Source organism: Aulonocara sp. 'chitande type north' Nkhata Bay, linkage group LG13, assembly GCF_057382095.1.
Source record: "Aulonocara sp. 'chitande type north' Nkhata Bay isolate Kocher_YH1m ecotype deep benthic linkage group LG13, A_spYH_male_GT1.1, whole genome shotgun sequence".
NCBI classification, from domain to species: domain Eukaryota; kingdom Metazoa; phylum Chordata; class Actinopteri; order Cichliformes; family Cichlidae; genus Aulonocara; species Aulonocara sp. 'chitande type north' Nkhata Bay.
Genome location: NC_141356.1, coordinates 468,101 through 489,719, shown reverse-complemented (window position 1 = coordinate 489,719; position 21,619 = coordinate 468,101). Strand labels below are relative to the sequence as shown.

The 21,619-nt window shown below is 43.4% G+C and overlaps 1 protein-coding gene across 4 annotated transcripts in view; it reads left to right on the top strand.

Annotated features, from left to right (window-relative positions):
• The window catches only part of gbf1 (golgi brefeldin A resistant guanine nucleotide exchange factor 1), an 88,216-nt gene extending 71,986 nt beyond the window's left edge, over window positions 1-16,230 (top strand). For 2 of the 4 annotated variants that reach the window (XM_086258180.1, XM_086258178.1), the window contains 20 exons: window positions 292-374; window positions 728-964; window positions 1,275-1,368; window positions 3,127-3,303; window positions 3,431-3,495; window positions 3,767-3,890; window positions 4,324-4,395; window positions 4,511-4,605; window positions 4,689-4,842; window positions 6,437-6,662; window positions 6,758-6,915; window positions 7,106-7,355; window positions 7,960-8,168; window positions 10,374-10,524; window positions 11,368-11,498; window positions 11,587-11,688; window positions 12,694-12,807; window positions 12,920-13,097; window positions 13,181-13,363; window positions 14,189-16,230. In XM_086258180.1, the coding sequence (XP_086114306.1) occupies window positions 292-374; window positions 728-964; window positions 1,275-1,368; window positions 3,127-3,303; window positions 3,431-3,495; window positions 3,767-3,890; window positions 4,324-4,395; window positions 4,511-4,605; window positions 4,689-4,842; window positions 6,437-6,662; window positions 6,758-6,915; window positions 7,106-7,355; window positions 7,960-8,168; window positions 10,374-10,524; window positions 11,368-11,498; window positions 11,587-11,688; window positions 12,694-12,807; window positions 12,920-13,097; window positions 13,181-13,363; window positions 14,189-14,442 (3,057 nt within the window). In that variant the 3' untranslated portion in view covers window positions 14,443-16,230. Of the gene's footprint in view, window positions 1-291; window positions 375-727; window positions 965-1,274; window positions 1,369-3,126; window positions 3,304-3,430; window positions 3,496-3,766; window positions 3,891-4,323; window positions 4,396-4,510; window positions 4,606-4,688; window positions 4,843-6,436; window positions 6,663-6,757; window positions 6,916-7,105; window positions 7,356-7,959; window positions 8,181-10,373; window positions 10,525-11,367; window positions 11,499-11,586; window positions 11,689-12,693; window positions 12,808-12,919; window positions 13,098-13,180; window positions 13,364-14,188 lie in introns of all 4 variants that reach the window. The other 2 variants (XM_086258179.1, XM_086258177.1) reach the window with 1 other exon arrangement.
• The last annotated feature ends 5,389 nt before the right edge of the window (window positions 16,231-21,619 follow it).

Here is a 21,619-nt window from a genome sequence, read left to right as displayed (position 1 = left end):
GCATGTTCCTGATCCTTAGCAGGATCCTGTTTCTGCGTCTCTCTGTGGCATCGCTGTTTTCCTAATGATGCACCTAAAATATATTAAATGACACATGAGTGCGTGTCCAACCAAGGCCTTTTAACTGTTGGTGTGATGCTCTGAACAAAGCACTAGATGCCAAAGGATCACACATCGGTGCTCTCACCGACGTGTGAGTGGAAATAAAAGTCTACTGGTCACATGTTTGAATAGTTTGTAGAGTGAAACCAATGCTGCTAACTGCTAACACGATGTTTCACTTTAAAACAGCAATTCAAGAAAAATCTAAAGGGAGTCAACGGAAACAAAGACTTTGACCAGGACATGTTGGAGGATATCTACAATGCTATCAAGTAAGGCGCACAGCACAACTCCCCTGATGTGTTAGCATCTGCTATCAGCAGCCAGACCTGAGCCTCATCTCTGTGCTCATCCTGGTTCAGGATATCTTGTTAAAAATGCCCATCACGCTGCTTCATTCACCTCATTTAAAAGCAAAAGGCTGATTCTGTTCATCTGCATGTAGCGTTTAATGTTTCTCCTGCTGAAACGCCACATCCGGATGAACAGAATAAGGCTTCTGGGGTTTCCTTACCTGCATCAACACAGATCTAAAGAGCTTCCAGCTGTTTCCATATTGATGTGATTAAAGAAGGCGGGCAGCTGTCCGAGGCTCATGAATAGACTGATGTTCTTTCCTTTGCAGAAACGAGGAGATTGTGATGCCGGACGAGCAGACGGGTTTAGTGAAGGAGAATTATGTGTGGAGCGTCTTACTGCACCGCGGCGCCTCGTCCGAAGGCGTCTTTCTCCACCTGCCGCCCGGCAGCTACGACAATGACTTGTTCACCATGACATGGGGCCCTACTATCGCTGCACTCTCCTATGTCTTTGACAAGAGCCTCGATGATGTCATCATCCAGAAGGCCATCACTGGCTTCAGGTATACAGCACTCAGATGCACTCGGTGGTAAATGCTACGAGACGCTGCGAGTTGTAGTGCAGGCTGCCGGCTGGAAGCGGCCTTTAGATGTCCACATCCACGGGTTAGCCTGCAGGAGAAGCACGGTCCACCCACACACAAGTTACTGTTATTGACTGTGGACGGACAAATCGTGTGACTACTGTAGGAGAAAAAATGCACGTTTTAAAACAGGCGTAGTTTTGTCAGGCGTTCAGTTGAAGTAAAGAATGAAGTGTAAACACTTTGTGTTTGTCAGCTGTTAAAGTGTGCAGTCGTCTGTGTTTGGCAGGAAATGTGCGATGATTGCAGCTCACTATGGCTTCAATGACGTGTTTGACAATTTGATCATCTCCCTCTGCAAGTTCACCACTCTGAGCAGCGAGGTGGGTCCACAGCTTAAATCGCTTCTGTTCACAGCCAAAGACACTGCCGTACCTTTGACACACAGCAAGTGCACATGTGACACTGCTTAGTCCAATCACGTGTTTTGGGGATCAGCTGATTAAAGAACACAGTTCCTGACTGTGTCCACTGTCACTGGTTAGTTTGGCGTTCTGGTTCACACAATCATCGTTTGGTGGTTTCTGAAGAAAAACTGACACCTCTGATACACACCCCACATTAAAACATGTGTACAAAATGTAGCATCTGCTAATGTATAAATACTGCTAACACATAAATAGTGCCGTGAACTGAACTGTGATTGTGAGAAAATGTACTGTTGTATCAGTTGTGCTCCACAGCAAACACTGAGCCGTGCCACACACAACTGTAGTGAGGATGAGTGAACGCAGCAGTTTAAACTTGTACAGACTAGGCCTGCCACAAACGATTATTTTGATAGTCGACTAGTCACCGATTATTTTTGCGATTAGTCGACTAATCAGATCATCATCCATTGGACGTACAGCGTACAGCTTATTGCACCAGCAGCATCTGCTCTTATATAACTATCATTAGCTTACAGCTTGAAGTGTTTGTGCTAACTAAAAATAAAGACAAGATGGTAGTTTATTAATTTTTAATGAAATTTTCAGATTGTTTCGGTGAAGTTTAATAAACTCCTTGCTATCTAAAATATAACAGGACACCGGAGTAGATTCTCCAGCGTCTCACACTTCTGATAATCAGCTGTCTGCTTGACAGTTTTAGCTGTGCAAAAACTATAACTTTAATCTCAGCCAAACCGATTTACTCAGGAACAAATAAAATACTAAAGAAAGCCAAACAATAACATTTTAAGTTATCTAAGTGACTTATATATCATGTTTAACCTGAGTAGCAAAAGACTGCGGTGGGTTTGAAAACGATTTGCCGGGAGTCCGGTGTTCTCACGGCTCTAGTTAGCCTAGCCCCCGCCTAGCTAACGAGCTAGTGGGTAACAGAGGTCTCCGAAAACGTCGGAGTGCTTTTGAAAATATGTGGTGTCCTGATAAACTGAGCAGATATTTGAGGTTTACACAGCTACATTCAAGCCTGAAAATATGTTAAACGTTTATTTTGTGACCCAGAAAGAATAATAAGAGTAAAGTTAAAACTAACTAGCTGCCGCCATTGTTGACAACTGCGCTGGGCTGCGCTATGAATTCTGGGACACTGCTTCTTCTTCTTCGGGGTTTAACGGCAGTTGGCATCCTTGTACATGCAGTGCTGCCATCTTCTGTTTCAGTCCGTTATTACACTCTTAAATCCTGCTACTTATTCCTGCGTCCTTTGTGATCTTACAAAGCTTCAAACGACGCGTCGACTATTAAATCAGTCGTCGACGATTTTAATAGTCGACATAATCGTGACTAGTCGACTAATCGTGGCAGCCCTAGTACAGACACACGTTTGTTGTCACTAATGAATTGATCCAGATTTCATTCAATGTTCCTGCTGATGCACTGAGAGGATGTTTTCACACGTGGCTGGGTCAGTACCACTCCTCCACCTGTTGATGTCAGCAGAGAGTCCCCACTGTCAGCACCTTAAAACGACCTTTGTTTAAAAGAAGCCTTCCTCACAGCTCTCAGCTTCTTAAACATCTACAGAAACAACAGAGTTTGTGAATGATCTAATTGTGTTGTCCTGCATGTTGTTCAGTAACAGTAATGTATTCAGATGTGTAAATAGTGTTTGTGTGTCCCCCCCACACACAGTCTGTGGAGAATCTTCCCACCGTGTTTGGCAGTAACAGTAAGGCCCAGACAGCCGCCAAGACGGTGTTCGACCTCGCTCATCGGCATGGCAACATCCTGAGGGAGGGCTGGAAGAACATCGTGGACTCGCTGCTGCAGCTGTTCAGAGCTGAACTGCTGCCCAAAGCCATGGTTGAGGTCGTTGTTCCGTCCTCGCTTTCTGATAGTACTGCATAGATCATCTGTGGCATCTACTGTTTGTTTGTTTGTCTTTTGTAAAGAGAGACATAAAGTTGTGCTAACACCTACCTGCCTGTGCCCTCAGGTGGAAGACTTTGTAGAGCCCAATGGGAAGATTTCTCTTCAGAGAGAGGAAACCCCTTCAAATCGGTACACACCAATCTCATCCTCCATCTTTTAGACCAATAAGTGTCACCACACAGTGACTTTTTCCCAAATACTGGTGAACTTTTTTTTTACCTGCTAGAACTGCTTTCAGCTGCTCCCATGCTCAGCGGTTAGCTCTGCATGTTTGTGAAATACCAGCTTCACGTTTAATTCCCCGTAGAACAGACCGGATCTTTAAAACCAGTACAAAGGCATGTGCTAGCTAAGAGGCCATGGAGTAAAAGGACGTTTTCTCCTCATGTGTTACATTCAGTGGCGAGTCAGCAGTGCTAAGTGTTTTCAACTGGCTGACGCTTAGTGGAGCCGAGCAGTCAGGACTCAGAGGACCGTCCACAGAAAACCAGGAAGCCAAACAGGCTGCTGTCCACTGCATCAAGGTACTGGACTCACCGCAATCTCTGAACACAGTCCAAACACCAGCTGCCATCCTCAGCTTTATTTCAAATACAGTTCAAGTGAAGGCATATCGTAGCAACAATGACACAGAGCCAATGCTCCGAGTAATCAGACTACTTGTAGTTACAGTAATTGGTGCCTAATTAAAACCAGCCCCATGTTGCAGTGTCTGACTTTTATTCAGTTAAATGACGACAGCACCGGTGATTGTTTTGGTTTGTTATAATATGAACGTTACAGCCGTGATATTTAACAAACTGGATTTAAAGCTGTGAAAATGGGAACAACGTTAGCCTGCTTCATAGTTTATTTTTACACATTTGGCCTTATTGAGCTGTGCACTTTGACCAACACTGTTCGGACAGCTGACACTGTATCAGATCACCATCAGTAGGTTTGCTGTTTGTCTTCCAGCAATGTGACCCAGAAAAGCTGATCACCGAGAGCAAGTTCCTGAAGCTGGAGTCTCTACAAGAGCTCATGAAGGTTGTTGTTGTTCAGCACATACTTTAACAGTCTAAGTGTTAGCTTAGTGTTTCCCTTACCATTCACCTCATGGTTCAACATAAGCACACTAAATGACCTGGATTCTCCTGTCAAGGCTCTGATATCAGTCACCCCAGATGAAGAGACGTATGATGAAGAGGATGCTGCCTTCTGCCTGGAGATGCTGCTGCGCATTGTTCTTGAGAACCGGTGGGAATGACTCTTGTGACATCGTTTGTGTTGTCAGTGATTTTGAGCACAATAACGAGCTGTTTCTCTGCGTTTGTGAGCAGAGACCGTGTGTCCTGTGTGTGGCAGACGGTGCGCGACCACCTTTGTCAGCTCTGCGTTCATGCTAATGAGAGCTGCTTCCTGGTGGAACGAGCTGTGGTGGGACTCCTTCGACTTGCAATTCGCCTGCTACGACGAGAAGACATCAGCTCGCAGGTATACAAAGATGCTTCCTGACCCCGGCACACAGATGTGGTCTTGCAGACTCGGATCATCATCAAGTTAGCAGACAGTCTCAGTTTTAGGGCAGCTTAAGCCCAGGTAGCTGGATGCTGTTGGTGCAAAGCCACCTGTGCTGGTGGTCTCTTTGACCAGCACGATGACCGTGCTCTCTGATGCGTCCATCAGAGTATGAACATGTGTGAGTGTCAGAAAGCACTGAAAAGCATAGAAGAACGTGCTGGTGTGAATGTGGCATGTTGGACATGGATACAGATTAGCATGTCATTTTAAAATACCTGTGTTGCTCTATTTTGAATATTGTTGTTCTTTAAAAAGACAAAGTATTTATCCACCACAACACAATCTTTCGAGTATTTGTTACTCGATGCGTTGAGTCAAACGGCAGATTAGTGAGAATTTCAGAAGGATGCAAAGAAAGCAGGAAGAGTAAATCATTTAGATCCAGCAAGCACTTTGGGCCAAGTGCATGTTAGATCTAAAGGTTTGTTTCCTGTTTCTGCATAATGTTGTTGAGTTTACTATTTCGTTAGAATTTACCAATAAAATAAGACTGGAAATGTCTGATGTGCTTAAACCAGGGTCGGCAACCTTTCTGATGATGAGTGCCTCTAAAATTCCCTCAGAGGTCAGTGTGCAATATGACTGCATTAGCAATGAATTTAATAACGCTCTATATGAACAGTTACTCACTATATAGATCAACTTCATAGGATTATATTTGTTTGCAGATGTTGGCAGCTGTCAGCGAATAGTTATCAGCTATTTAGAAACAAAAAAAGACTTTTTATCCATAACAGCAAATGAACTGTACAACAGAAAATACAATTTAATTTAAATTTAATTTAACTCCCACCGTAAGGGTGTGTTTTAACTGATGAAACTGTGTGGTACTCAGGCTCGGACGCCTGATTGCTGCCTTTGTCGCATAAGCTAACACCAGTACAGTAACCGTGCCTTTACAAAACTGAAAGACACAAAATAAAACAACATCAACAAAGCAACCCTATTAGTGACAGTACAGTTTGGTAATAGTCATATTTGTAGCTTTAACACGTTATTTATCAACAACTCACCAGCTCGGCTTCATCAGTCATAACAGCAATATCAATGAAAAGAAGATCCGGCAGGTAGGAACTATGGCTGTTAACACGTACCATCCCAGACTGACATAAATCACTCCGTCTTAAATACATTTGTCATTTAAAGCAAATATGGGTCTGGCTGATAACAACAAAATAAACTGACATGCTAGAAATATGGGAAAAACCACACACTCCCCTTCCCTCATCCACCTGCTGGCCTCTGTTGGAGCTCCGCCACCACCAAACCACTGAGTTATTTTTACACATCGGCCAGCATCGGGACAATCCACCACCTTTCATTGTTTATACCGTTACAAAAAAAAAATAAAAAAATCATCGGCCCATTAAAAATGGATGAAAAATGGCCGATGGCCAGTCCAGCTATGGTCGTGCCATCAGTTAACCGTTCGTGCCCAGGGTTGCCGACCCCTGACTTAAACGATTTGAACAGATTACCACAGTGCTCTCTCGCTGTGCGCCCACAGGTTCTTCTCTCCCTCCGCCTCTTGCTGATGATGAAGCCCCATGTCCTCTCCCGGGTCAGCAGGGAGGTGGCTTATGGCCTTCATGAGCTGCTGAAGACTAATGCAGCCAATATCCACTGTACAGATGACTGGTACACGCTCTTTTCACTGCTGGAGTGCATCGGAGCTGGAGTGAAACCTCCTGTCGCCTTCCAGCTTACCTCGGCCACAGCTGACACTGACACAGGTTCAGCTGAACAAGCGTCTAAGAGCAAATAGAAATACATAAAAACATCATGTTAGGAGTTTACATGAACATGTCTTTGTTGGCATTTACTGCAGGTGCCCAGTCAGACAGTGAGCTGTCGTCTCATCATCCCAGTGAAGTGAGCTTAGACCGAGGCTACACATCAGACTCGGAGGTCTACACTGAGCACAGCAAGACCAGGATCCCACGCTCGGCCACTGATGTGGATGTAGCCAGCAGTGGATGGCTCGTGGTTAGCACATACACTCACACTCACACCTGCTTCATGAGTAACAGTATGTTGCATATGACACTGAAACTGTAACAGTATCATATATAAAGCCAAGGACATGTTTCTTTTCCTGATTTTATTTGAAAGCTTAATTTATGGAAAGAACATGGGATGCTTGTTTTATTTCAGATGTTTCTTTACCCCCACACAGGTTGGGAAAGATGACTTTGAGATAAGTAAGACCCCCACAGTCGGGTCAAAGGCTCAGCTGAATCACCCACTGGTCAACCAGTACAGTCTGACACTGGGTCAGGACCTTGGCCAGCACGACACAAAGTCTCTCATCAAGTGTGTGGAGACGCTTTCTTTCATCGTTCGAGACGCCGCCCACGTCACGCCTGACAACTTTGAGCTGTGTGTCAGAGCGATACGAGTGTTTGTGGAGGCCAGCCTCAATGGAGGTGAGACACTAACGTCTGGTTGGTTTTATCAGAAGAACTATTAAACTTTGTTCACTTAGTACTAAACACACTGAGTTAAATATAGCAGGTCAGTACTGAACACATCACCAGTTTATTTCTAAAGGTGTGACTGGCATGAAAGTCTCACCAGATGTTGATAACAACACATTCAGTCCACTCATGCAAACACATCAGATGTCCATAAATGAAGTTATGATTTAATATTGGAACACGTTCATGAGTCCTCTTCACACGCTGAGGTTAATTATGGAGCTCCACAGGGTTCAGTGCTAGGACCAATTCTGTTTATATTATTCATTAGAAGGCATAGCATACATTTACACTGCTATGCAGATGACACGCAGATCTATGAAGCCAGATAATATATTCACATTCCAGTTTCTCTCCAGTGTCCGTGGGAAAGTACCAAGAAATGATGAATGAAACATCCGTGCCTCACATGTGGTCAAAAGCTTAGAGCTGTGGATGTGCACCGAGCTGCGAGGGCTCTCTTTTAGCTGCTTGTGGCTTTAATTGGTCCCATTATTATAGCATGTTTTAAACCCTTTATAGATCGCCTCTCTGTTTCCTCATACTTGTCCAGGTTACCGCAACCACGACAAGAAGAAGAGCCACAAATATGACACCTCCAAGTCTCGGATGAGGAAGAAGGCAGGCGGCAGGGAGAAGGACAGCGGAGGCAGCGTGAGGCGAAGCAGCAGCAGGACCTTCAGCCAGCGCCCATCACGTTCCTACAGTGATGATGAGGAGGATGAGGGTGTCCCAGCCAGTTACCACACGGTGTCATTACAGGTTAGTCAGGACGTAAGTACAACAGCCCTCTTTACCCTTCCTTACCCTTCTAATGATGAGAACCCAGCTGTCCCAAAAGCATCTTGTTTTACCCACACATCTCTGATTCAGTTGAGCATTTTAATGCAGCACTGAGACTCCTCCCACTGACTGTAGTGTCAGCATGTTAGACGCCTGGTTTGGGTCACAGATGGAGTTTTATTCAATTCAATTCAATTTCTTTATTGTCCCACAAGGGCAAATTAGTTTAGCAGCAGGAGGATAAAAATAAACAGAACAATACTATAAAATAATAATAACAATAATAATGATAGAAAGTTCAAGGACAATTATTTGCCATTAAGGAGACAAGACGCAGTAGGGATAAAAGAGACCTGGAGTCTTTTAGTCCTCCTCGGAGGTGCCCTAAAACGGCGGCCGGAAGGCAACAACTCAAACTCACTGTGAAGTGGGTGGTTCACACAATTAATAATAGAATGAGCCTTTCTAAGCACATTTCTATTGTAAATGGCCAAAAGTCCATCTTGCCAGCACCCTGAAATTTTGCTAGCAGTTTTTACCAGAAGTCCCAACCGATTCTTATTCTTCACCGTCAGGTTACCAAACCAGGCAGCGATACAAAAAGACATCACAGATTCGATAAAGCTTCTATAAAACAAGGACAACATCTCAGATGAGACATTAAAAGATCTCATTTTCCTTAAAAAGAACAGTCTTTGAACTTTTTTAGTAGTGGCATCAGCATGAGATTCAAAACACAGTTTATGGTCAAGTACCACACCTAGATATTTATAACTCTCAACAGTCCCAATATCGGCAGTTTCAATGATAGTAGGTGATGAGCTATAAGAGGACTTCCTAAAATCAATAATCACGACTTTAGTTTTAGGTGCAGCTTATAATGTGTTGCATCAGGACTCTTACAGCTGTAAATCCACGTCAGCTGTAAATGTAGCATCACACTCTTCCTGACAGAGTCCCATTTGTTCTGTTTCTGATGTGGTGATGGGTCACAACACTGGGTTGAAGGATGTTACCTGTTTATGCTCATTGTTACGGTCAGTGTTCACCAGAGTTTCCAGCTAATTTCAAAGACCATTTCACTTGTGTTCTCGGCACAGTCACAGACTTATTGTAAGTGTAAGTAGGTGGAACATGCTGTGTTTAGAGTGTTTACACGTTAAACAGAGAGTTGAGAGCTGTTTCAGTGCCTGATCTCATCCTTCAGTGCAGATCAGAGCGGTGGAGCTTTTAAGTCAGCATGTTCAGAGTTGGATGGACGTTTGAACATTTTTGTGTTGTTGGTCTGGATTTAACATCCAATTAATGTATTACACACACACACAGGAAGTAAACATTACAAACCAAAGTGCAGTTTGTGTCGTGGATGTAGATGTCAGTGCTTTGACCCGTCTCCGTCTTTTCTTCCTACACAAAACCATCTTCACTGCTTCCTGTACCTGCTACTATGGCTGTTAAACTAACATGGCTTAAAATTCTTCTCTTATTTTAAAGAGCCTTGTTTTGTACCCAGTGGGAGATTGTAACTACAATACTTACGTACAAATTTGAGTTTATTTTGTTTCATTCAAGTCGTTTCTTTGTATAATGACACTCCACCTCCTCTCGGACAAACATGGTGTTTTCCTTGATCACATTTACTGATGTCATTGCCAACTAATGACACATAAAGAGCAGCTTGTGAAGAACTTCGTAAATGTAACTTCATCTACGATGAAATTAGATGAAAGACAAACATTTAAACCACTTTGTTGTGTTCACCAGTAGTTTTGAAATATTTTCCTGTGAATTCCTGGAAAAAATAGTCAGCGTATTAGTTCATGATGAAATTAATTATTAGCTAAAGTTCTGTATAAACTGGTTTATTGACCAAATAAACTATTAACAAGAAGAGCAATGCTTTTATATTAAAGCATAAATATGAATAATCTCCCTATTATTCACTGTGGAATTGCAGGACTTCATAATATAATGTCTGTATAACATATAGCATAGTCTCTTGTTATGTGATTGATCAAACTGTTTACTGTCACAGACACCATTACTGCATCCTTGCTGCTAGTAGAAACTGAGTAAACATCTAAATAGTCTGTACATGGTTTTATTCGTCAAGTTTGAACTGCAGACATAAAGCTGGACATCTCCTTATTATTAATGCTGGTTTTTGTGTGTGGGGGGGTGCAGCTCTTAGATCTGATGCACACCTTGCACACCCGGGCTGCCAGCATCTACAACTCCTGGGCAGAGGAGCAGTGCCATCTGGAGGCCTCCAGCAGGAAGATTGAGGCTGATTCTCAGACTTTGTGGACCAGCTGCTGGTGCCCCCTGCTGCAAGGTAGGAAACTATTCTGTGCTCTCTGACTGTCGTGCACACATTCACAGTGTGTGTGTAAATATGGCTTGTAGTAAAAAGCCTGGTTGGAGCTGAAAACTAGAGGTTTCCAAAGTCTTCTTGGCAGTTAAATTAACAGGGATTTTGGTAATAAAGATCAGCATTTAGGAAATTCAGAAGTCTTATTTAACGTTTTAAAAATTAGAAATTTATCAATTGCGCAAAATGTCTTAACTCAAAACTTGAAAATGTATTTATTTAAATGTGTCTTGTGAAGAATTGTGAGCAGACTTTGTTTTCCCTCATGGAAAACTAGTCCCTGTTCAGATACTCAGGGAATTCTTAGCAGGATCACTGACGTGCTCCATCCTGGAGCTGAGATAGTCCTCGATAATCTGGTTTGACTTCAGCTGAAGCTCAGTCTCATAGGTTGGTGGTGGATATTCCTGAATCTTGATCTTAGGTGTTGTGTTGTGTATACTACAACATGTCTGAAGTACTTGTTGTATTTTTTGTCATAGAATAAACTTTTTTTTGTTTCTGTTCTTAATGTAGACCAAATGCACAGTCTTGTATATTGTCTTACAACATGTCTTTTTACAAGAATTTGAATTTCTGGTAGATCTGTGTTGTTATAAAGGATCTCAGACCACGCTTGCTCTTTCAGTGTATGTGTGTTACTGTTTCTAGTACAAGGTTGAGAAGTCTTTTTCTTTTTTAGGTGCCATTTTCTTTTTTCCACACTTTTAGTTTTCTCTCAGATGTCAGTTCTGCTTCAGCTCTGTAATGCAGTTTATGTTCATATCAGTGTCTTCGTCACAGCTCCACTCAATGTCACTCCCACAGGGATTGCTTGGTTGTGCTGTGATGCCAGGCGACCGGTTCGCATGCAGGCCCTCACCTACCTCCAGAGGGCACTGCTTGTTCATGATCTGCAGACACTTGATGCAATTGAATGGGAGTCCTGTTTCAACAAGGTAAATGCTGAATGTCTGCGTTATTTCAGGACTGTGAAGACACCTTTGTTCACTCGTTTTTCATTCGTGTTTCTTTGTTGGCTGTCAGGTGCTTTTCCCCCTGCTGACTAAGCTGCTTGACAACATTAGCCCAGCAGATGTTGGTGGTATGGAGGAGACCAGAATGAGAGCCTGCACGCTGTTGTCAAAGGTTGAAAGCATCACATATTGCACTGCACACAACCACAGTTACACAAGTTAAACCAACATTCCAACCTGCGTCAGATCTATGTCGTAACTGGAACCCCATTTTAACCCTATGCTGACGTGAACCTGAGAAATATTAACTACATGTCGGGTAAACTACATGCATACCACAACAATTTGAATGGCATGGAAGGTTGCAGTGTGATACATTTTAGGTGATACATTTCCTGCAGAAGTTTAAATCAAGCTTAATATTGTTTAAGTTCCCACCAAAACAGCCCTGACCTAGATATATATGACAGAGATGGATATAGTGCCTAGAATGTTTCCTGTGGTATCTGGCACTGAAACATAAGCAATTGATCAGTCGAGTTCTGTGGGCATGCAGGGCACACGGGGCATGCAGGGCACACGGGGCATGCAGGGCACACGGGGCATGCAGGGCACATGCAGGGCACATGCAGGGCAGAGAGCACATGCAGGGCAGAGGGCACATGCAGGGCAGAGGGCACATGCAGGGCACATGCAGGGCACATGCAGGGCATGAGGGGACATGCAGGCCACATGCAGGGCATGAGGGGACATGCAGGGCACACGGGACATGCAGGGCACATGCAGGGCACATGCAGGGCACATGCAGGGCACATGCAGGGCACATGCAGGGCACATGCAGGGCACATGCAGGGCACACATGACATGCAGGGCAGCTCCCCTGATTTGGCCTGTTCTTGTGAAGATACAGTTCACATAAACACTGCCTGTAGCAGTTTCCAGGTGGTGCCACGTGTCAAAGTTAAGGCTCAACACATGGGTTGCTCAGAAGAACATTACATTCCAACAAGATCCTGAATTGTATTCCCTTCACCTGTCAGTGCCTTTAATGTTGTGGCTAATCAATGTTAATAAAAGTCGCTCTGTCATTGGTTCATTTTGTCTACATCTCTTTGCCGTAGTTTGAGTTTAGGTGGTCAAACAGAACATTTTCTTCTGACGTGTGATTGTCTTCTAGGTTTTCCTACAGCACCTCTCTCCTCTGCTGTCCCTGCCTACCTTTGCTGCCCTCTGGCTCACCATTTTGGACTTCATGGATAAGTACATGCATGCTGGATCAAGTGACTTGTTGGTAAGGAGAATATAATTCTTATGTCCACATTACCAAAATACCATGGTAGTTATGACTGTCACTATGAGAGAAAGGTGTGTGTAGACTGTGTTGCCTGTGTGTGTTCGTGTAGTTGGAAGCCATCCCTGAGTCTTTGAAGAACATGCTGCTGGTTATGGACACAGCAGGCATCTTCCACAGTGCTGACTCTAGGACAGGATACTCTGACCTGTGGGAAATAACTTGGGAAAGAATTGTCTGTTTCCTGCCTTTATTGAGGGAGGAGCTCTTCAAACAGACTATCATACCAGGTGTGACACACTGACATGACAACCTGTAAATTTGAGCTTGTACCGTCACCAGTTTTACCCCGTTGTATCATCTTTCATTTTAGATGCAGTACCCAATCCTCAAGCAGAGTCTGTGCAGCTGACAACCCCAGCAGGCCGGCCCCCATCGCCTCAGGTGTCTCCACCTCCCATGCAAACACCCGCCCAAGCCCCAGTAAACTCTACAGTGGCTCAAAGCTCCAGCAGGCCGGCCTCACCACTGGAGCCTCCACCAGCCAGTGCCAACGGTAAATGTCTGAAACTTTCCTCTATTATAGCACAGTATGATCTCCGTCAGGGTACAAATACATGTAGGATATTCATTTGTTTTAACGGCAGATGGATAAAATGGCAAAACTTTTAAATGGTCTAAATGACCGTCTGTGTGTAAGTTGAAACCTGATGTTAGAAAACCCAGGGGGCCGAATGGCTCAGCCACTGTTCAGCTGAGGTCATGGTCATGAGTGGCCTACCACTAACTGTGGAATATTTAGCAGTGAGGAAACTACTGGATGGCTGGACTCGTTGCACGAATAGCATCCTATCACCCATTCTTACACACATGGTTGTAAAAGCAGTCTGGATGGAAACAACGTGGCATGTTACACACCGTCAGTGTTAATAGTAGTGTGTGAAACCTGAGGGGAATCCTTGCTGCTTCTGCAGGTGGGTAATTAGCAGCCAGGTGCTGGTAATTAGTTGCACTTTGATTAACTGACCATCTCGTATCCAAGTAGTCAGAAATGTTGCAGTCTGCAGGTCTGCAGTATTCATGCTTGTGGTAACCCAATGCCAAGTATATATGAGTCTTAAAGAAGTAGTTGTTACGGCCCATCACAGATTCATGGGCCATATTAAGTCATTTCCAGAAACATTCAGGACTGTTGTCAGTTTTTGTAGCTGTGGATCAGCACATTCATCCCGAGGTCAGAGCATGCATGCTCAAAAGACTGCAAGGAAAACAGCAAACTGCTCCAAGTGAGACTGTGTAGGCCTCATGTTCAGGCATATCACACTGATAACTGATGTAGAGCAGAGACTGAATCACTGTGTTCTCTCGTTTCGTGTTCCAGGATCAGGCCGATCATCTCCGGCCCCCCCCTTGATTCCTCCCATGCCAGTGCCATTAACAACCTCTCCTGTCCAGGGTCCTTCACCTTTAGGCCAGTCCCCCCTCATTCTGCAGCCCCTTGCTTCTCCTCTGCAGGTGGGAGTCCCACCCATGTCCCTGCCAATCATTCTTAATCCCGCCCTCATAGAGGCCACATCCCCTGTACCACTGCTTCCTGCTCCCAGATCGACAACTCCTTCCGACGAGGTCCAGTAAAGTCCAGCTGCCCCCCAGCCATGCTGTTCTCTCCTTAACAACTGGAAGAGCTGCAGCTTAAGATGGGACATGGAGTAGTACCGCATTTAAAGGAGAAATCCTCCAGAATGGAAACCTGGTGACACCGATAAAAACTCAGCACTGATGTTATTGTAGGAAAAACCCAACAGGTTAAGGTTGGTTTAGAAGCCACGCGCAGTCTTTGAGAGGTTAGTGCGACCCACTGAGAGCAATTTACTGATTCCACAATTTTCAGCAGTGTTCACCGTGCATATATTTTAAGTCAGGCAGTAATTTTAAACCACAGATCGAACTTATCCCCATTGATTTATATTTGTGTTTTTTACTGTTGTAAGTCTGTAAACGGATGAACAACACAGCGTGTTAGTTGTTCTCTTTGAACTCGGTGGGTGATGGGTTCAGAAAGCTGACTTTGATTACTATTTATTGTTTTTAAAATAAATAGTACAGATGTGTTAAGGACTGTTTCTAAGAGGTTTGTAGTGCCAATGATGATCGTCTGCTTGAGTCGTGATGCACACAGTGGCTGTCCAGGGGTCAGACTGTGCCTCACTGCTTTGTTTTAACAGTTTTTACATAAGAATGGAGCCGTACAGACGAAAACACACTGCACATCCTGTATATTTGACACACACACTGCTTATTCAGTGCCAGACTGTGTCGTTTGGCTCTGGATATCAGCAAACAGAGCTCCGTCTTGTAAATAGCTTCTGAGTGAAGTGTTTTCATTGCCCCACCTCATCGTCAGGATTAGCTTCATGTTGGGAGTGATGAAAACATTTCATCTAGACTGAGCACTGTTGTGTTTTTACATCAGAAACACCTGCAGGAGTCCTCTCTTCGCCCCAGGCTGAACTCATAGCTTTGTCATATATGTCTATGCTTCACAACAACCTAAAGATAAGAAGGACAGTGAGTTGTGAGGATTATATGATCTGCATGTTTTAAGATTCCCAGAGCCTTGGCTACAGTCTGATGTTGCAGAAGGCATGACAACATCAGCATGTGTAAAATGGCCAAGTTCGATTCATCGTTTTGCCCCAAGCTTGCATCTCATAACCTTCAACAAGCAGCAAATGGAGGCGTAAACATTCCAGTGTCAGTCTGTAGTGAGCACGCTCTGCACAGGAACTGCTCTGGTACAGGAGCTCGCCACGCCGTCACGTCACCTTCTCCTGACTTGCATCTTTGATTTGACAGACTCGTACGAAACATCTGAAGTTTGCAGCATCGTGCCAGAGAGGAATCACACATGTAGACCGGTGGTTTTCTTGTTGCTCTCCTTTATTTATCCAGGTAAAAGGCTCACTGAGATTACAGTCTCTTTTCCAGAGAGAGGTTGCCAACAGAAGTTAAAACATTTCCACAACACGTCCTCAGTTTGAGTCAGCTGCTCCTCTTTGCTTCCATACATGTGCTGGCTCATTGGTTAAATGACCATCGGATGTCAAATTGACTGGAAACCATTCACAGCAGTCCTGGGCTTCTCTCACGGATGTTTTGTGTTATTTATTGAAAGTGGACTGAGCTGCTGCAGTACGATGGCATAGATGCAGTGTATGTGTGTCAGTCAGGTAACACTACGGCCTTATAGAGCCACCAACATGTAAGCTGAGTGTTTATTTGTTGGATGGCATCGTAGATTTATCAGAAGCTGATTGTGACTTGAACAGGAAATTCCGTGAATATAATGTCTAATGTATATAAATGAAAGGTAATGTACTTTTTACTATGTAATAAATATGTTGTAAGAAAGTGCTCCTCCTGGTGTCTGCTTATGTTTTAATTCTGAAAGAACACGGAAAAATACTCTTAATGAAGGGATTAAGCAAAAGCAACAACACATTCGATATCACTACATCGATCACTACTGCCGTCTTCTTCTGTTTGTCTACCACCACTATGTCCGGTTGGTTATCCACCACCATTTTGTCCGTCTGTATCTGGAAGTCCCACAGGATCTTAGCTCGGTCATTCTCCACCACCCTTGGGGGCGTCTCCCAGTTTGACCTCAGGACTTCCAGGTTATACTGGGCACAGATGTTCCTGTACACTATGCCGGTCACTTGGTTATGGCGTTCCATGTATGCCCTGCTTTCTAGCATCTTGCACCCTGCTGTTATGTGCTGGATTGTCTCAGGGGCATCTTTACACAGCCTGCACCTGGGGACTTACCTGGTGTGGTGTGTCTCACATTTTTGATATGTTGCAATACAACTGGGATAACTAACATATAACATTGTGTGTGTAGTAGGGCTGCCACAAACGATTACTTTGATAGTCGACTAGTCACCGATTATTTTTGCAATTAGTCGACTAATCAGATCATCATCCATTGGAGGTAAAACGTACAGCTTATTGCACCAGCAGCATCTGCTCTCATATAACTATCATTAGCTTACAGCTTTAAGTGTTTAAGGTGCTAAGTTTTAATGAAATTTTCAGATTGTTTCGGTGAAGTTTAATAAACTCCTTGCTATCTAAAATATAACAGGACACCGGAGTAAATTCTCGAGCATCTCACACTTCTGATAATCAGCTGTCTGCTTGATGTTTATTCAGCTGTGTAAAAACTATAACTTTAATCTCAGCCAAACCGATTTACTCAGGAACAAATAAAACACTGAAAAAAGCCAAACAATAACATTTTAAGTTATCTAAGTGACTTATATATCATGTTTAACCTGAGTAGCGAAAGACGTCGGTGGGTTTGAAAACGATCTGCCGGGAGTCCGGTGTTCTCACGGCTCTAGCGAGCCTAGCCCCCGGCTAGCTATCGAGCTAGTGGGTAACAGACATCTCCGAAAACGTCGGAGCGCTTTTGCAAACATGTGATGTCTTGATAAACTGAGCAGATATTTGAGGTTTACACAGCTACATTCTCGCCTGAAAATATGTTAAACGTTTATTTTGTGACCCAAAAAGAATAATAAGAGTAACATTAAAACTAACTAGCTGCCGCCATTGTTGGAAACTGAGCTGGGCGCTATGAATTCTGGGGCTGCGTCTCAATTCAGGGTCTGCACGCTTGAAGTACGCGCACTGTCACTACCCGATCCGTACCGGAAACCCGATCGGTACCCCGCATGCGCAAATCTTACGTCACTTCCTCTCTTTGCCAACTTTGCGACATTCAATATATTTGAATGATACGGTTAACGCCCAGTTAGCTCCTAGCATTTCTCAACAGCTCTGCCTCCTTTTCGACTGCCCGGGACATTTAAACAATGGATAATCCGTATACAAAGAAATTCATGCTTTTCTCCTCAACAGAGAGCGTCCCCCGATTGAGCAACAGCGCCGTAAAATAAGAAGAATGGCGCCTAATTACAGAGTTAATAATGCAGACTTTGTAATATCTCACGTGTAGATTCATCAGCCAGATGAAGTGTTTACTGACAATTGACAGTGATAGCGCACATCATCATCACTATTCCAGCAATCCTCTCTTCACAGACAAGCATAAACACACTCGGCTATCGCTAAATCAAATTTAACACACGTTTGTAATGACGCTAATTCAGTGTATAATAGGGTTCATTCGCGTGGTCAGCAGGTGGCGGTATCCTCGTACACTGGGGAGTAAACTGCCATTAAACGAACAGAAGAAGAAGAAAACCCCTGCACATGCGCGGTACGGATCGGGTAGACCCGATTTGTACGGTCAGACTTTACACATGCGCAGTAAGGATCGGAGAGTCCTGATCCGTAACTAGGGTTGCCAACCGTCCCTTAAAAAACGGAATCGTCCCGTATTTAGAAACAAAAGTACACGTCCCGTATTGAGCTAATAAGGGACGCACTTTGTCCCGTAATACAGTGAGAATCAAAAGTAGTCTATAACGTTTAATGGAATTAACGCTTTGTTTGAAAACATAATTCCCAGCCCCTCTCCTGCTTTGTGACCAATGAGCTGACAGCACACTTATGACAATTCGAGTATGACAATTCAGATTACCGCTCATCTCATTGGTCGAGGAAAGGTCGCTTGCGGAGAAAATACCGGAAGACAACAGATGACCACAACAAGAAGCATGGCCAACAGGGAAACAAACGCCGACACTGCGGTGCAAGTCTCGGACGACAGTACACCTAAAGCTGAGCAGACACTGTGCGATTTTTTCAGTCACGTTATTCAGCTCCTGCTCAAACTGCACGATTGACTCGCAGGGGTTAGAAGTTCATAGGTCACGATGCAGGGTCTCACACTATACCGCCCGATGCTCTGATGCGACCTGAGTGCTCACACTGTGCCTCCATAACATGAAGGTTATAACAGAAAATCTGTCGCTCCCTCTCTCTGTCTTTCACTCACACAGACACACCACCACCATCAACTTTGCTAAATTGCTAATGAAAAACATGATCAGGCAGCTGTGATTGAGCAGCAATGTAAATCCAACTATTTTCACGGTTGTTGTGGTCGTGATCATTTTGTTAGGCCACATCGAAAAGGCTCGGATGAGCTTTCCAAAGTTCTACAAGTTGTGCCTCCATCGCTTGTGTCCAGATCACACGCTGCACAGCCGTGCTGCTCCGTCTTTTTCACCGACGTTTACGTGTTTGCGCGTGAGCAGTGTGAGCGGCTGTGGTGAGACCCTCATAGATGAATAATGATGATGAGTTAAGATGCGTAATCATGGGAACAAGCGGGTTTACAAACAGGAGCAGCTGATTAGCATTAGAAAAGCTGAAATAATACCTCAACTGAACTCAATTGTACTAAATGCACTAAATGAGCACTGTTACAAGAATATTTTTCTTTCTATTGTTTTCTATTATTTTAAGTTAAGCAGGACAGAGTTCTTTTAAAGAAAGATTTACTTATATTCTCAAAAGTTAAGCATGACAGGCTTCTGTTTAAGAAAGAGACCTGTTTTACTGTGTTAATGTTGTCATTTTGAGCTAAAAATAAATGGCTAAATGATCATTTGTTTCACATGTGTTCATATCACAAAGAATAGAATATGCATCTGGTTAAAAAAAATAATTTCACACACAAAAAAAGAGCTAGAAAATTCACCACACTGGGAAGGGTGAAGACAACTGGGTCGCCCGGCCCTGGCCACGAGGTGTCCCTTATTTATTTTCCAGGGAGTTGGCAACCCTATCCGTAACTTTATTTTTATTTTTCGTTTTTGTCTACATTGTACTGAAATGCTTCATTATTGCAAACATTTTAAGATATACTTGTTATTCTTAACATCTTAACAGATACTCTGACCCATAACTATCGTAAAATGCTACGACCGGAAGTAGAAACCTTTCGCGCATGCGGGGTACCGATCGGGTTTCCGGTACGGATCGGGTAGTGACACGCACTTCGCGTACTACGTACGGTGCATAGGGTTAGGGTTAGTTCGCGAAGTACGAGAAGTGCGGAAGTGAGAGGCTTGTGAAATGGGACGGTATACGCTTCGTCGCGCTGTTCAGGTTGCCTAGCAACCATGATACTAACCGCGATACACGTTACATACAGCTTTGTTTGACAGAAATGAAGCATTTTTGTTCATTCATTTTTGTCATAACATCACTTTGATTAGTTGAGTATCTGAGGCTGAGACCACAGGACTGTAAAACATGATTGTTGGGCTTCATTTCTGTGCTGAACAGTCATTTAAGATTAGTTAGTAAATAACAATTAGTTAATGTTGTTCATGAGACTAAAGTCATCTCACTGTGGTAATGTAAATATAATATGGCCAATATTATAGTATTGTCAGATTATGATCTATATCTATAGATCTATCTATAAAATCACTGACTTTCAGCTTGTTGTGTTTGTGGATATATGACTGACTGTAATTATTAAACATTCGCACATAAATAAGTGACGTCATATTCAGTACTTTTGACAGTTCACTCTTCGGCCGCTCCCTTCTGCCGTAATTTGCATCAAAATTATCCACACCCACCGCCGCGCTATGAATTATGGGATCTATGGGACCACGAAGCGTGCACCGGACCACGCTTGATATTTGGGGAAATCAACGGCGCATTTGGAGTACACTTCGAATTGGGACAGCCGTCGTCGCGTGGCGGTGACGTAACCGCACTTAAAATGCGTACTTCAAGCGTGCAGACCCTCAATAAATGTAAAGTGTGTACCTTCTGTCAAGAGCAACCTGAAACAGTTTCTCATCTGCTTTGGTCATGTAAATTTACGTGTAAATTCTGGAAGGATTTCCACAAGTTTATTACTGACTTTGTTCTCCCTAATCTTCAACTATACTATAAGGATGTTATCTTTGGCTATTATAATTTTAAAGACAAGGACAATGATGCTTTCTTCTTTATAAATTTGGTTTTATTTTTGGCAAAATTTCATATACACAAAAGGAAAGTCCTCGGCAGAAAGCCTGAACTTCTTGTATTAAAAATGGAACTTGCACAATATATAAGGACAATCTCATCAAAAAACACTAAGGCTCTCAAGACTGTTAACATCTGTAACCGATTGAAACTGCTAACTTGATTTTGGCTCTTGCAAACTTTTGTTTATTTATGTTCCCCTTATTTTATTTTATTTTTTGTACTCACTTTTGTCTCACTGTCCTTGTCACTCTTTCTGTTCTTCATTGTACTACCACAATGTCACCTTTTATGTGATCCCTGTTTTACTTGACTGTATGTCTAAAATGTGATTAAAAAAAAATTAAAAAAAAAAGAAGAAGCGTGCAGACCCTGAATTGGGACACAGCCCCTGACATAGCTGCTTCTTCTTCTTCTTCGGGGTTTAACGGCAGCTGGCATCCTTGTACATGCAGTGCTGCCATCTTCTGTTTCAGTCCGTTATTACACTCTTAAATCCTGCTACTTTTTCCTGCGTCTTTCAGGATCTTACAAAGCTTCAAACGACGCATCGACTATTAAATCAGTCGTCGATGATTTTGATAGTCGACGTAATCGTGATTAGTCGACCAATCGTGGCAGCCCTAGTGTGTATATACGTATATGTATGTGCAAAATAACTTTTTTGTCCCTTTTATCTTCATCCCTGATCGATCGCTGTGGCACCACAACATGTTTCATCTTAGCAGCTTCTCACAGTTGTCATTTGCGCTGAGCCCTGTACATTTTCCAGTATTCGTACTGGTGGTTACACCTGTGACCACAGCAGGTTTGACAGTTGGATGGACTACTCTGCACAACAAAA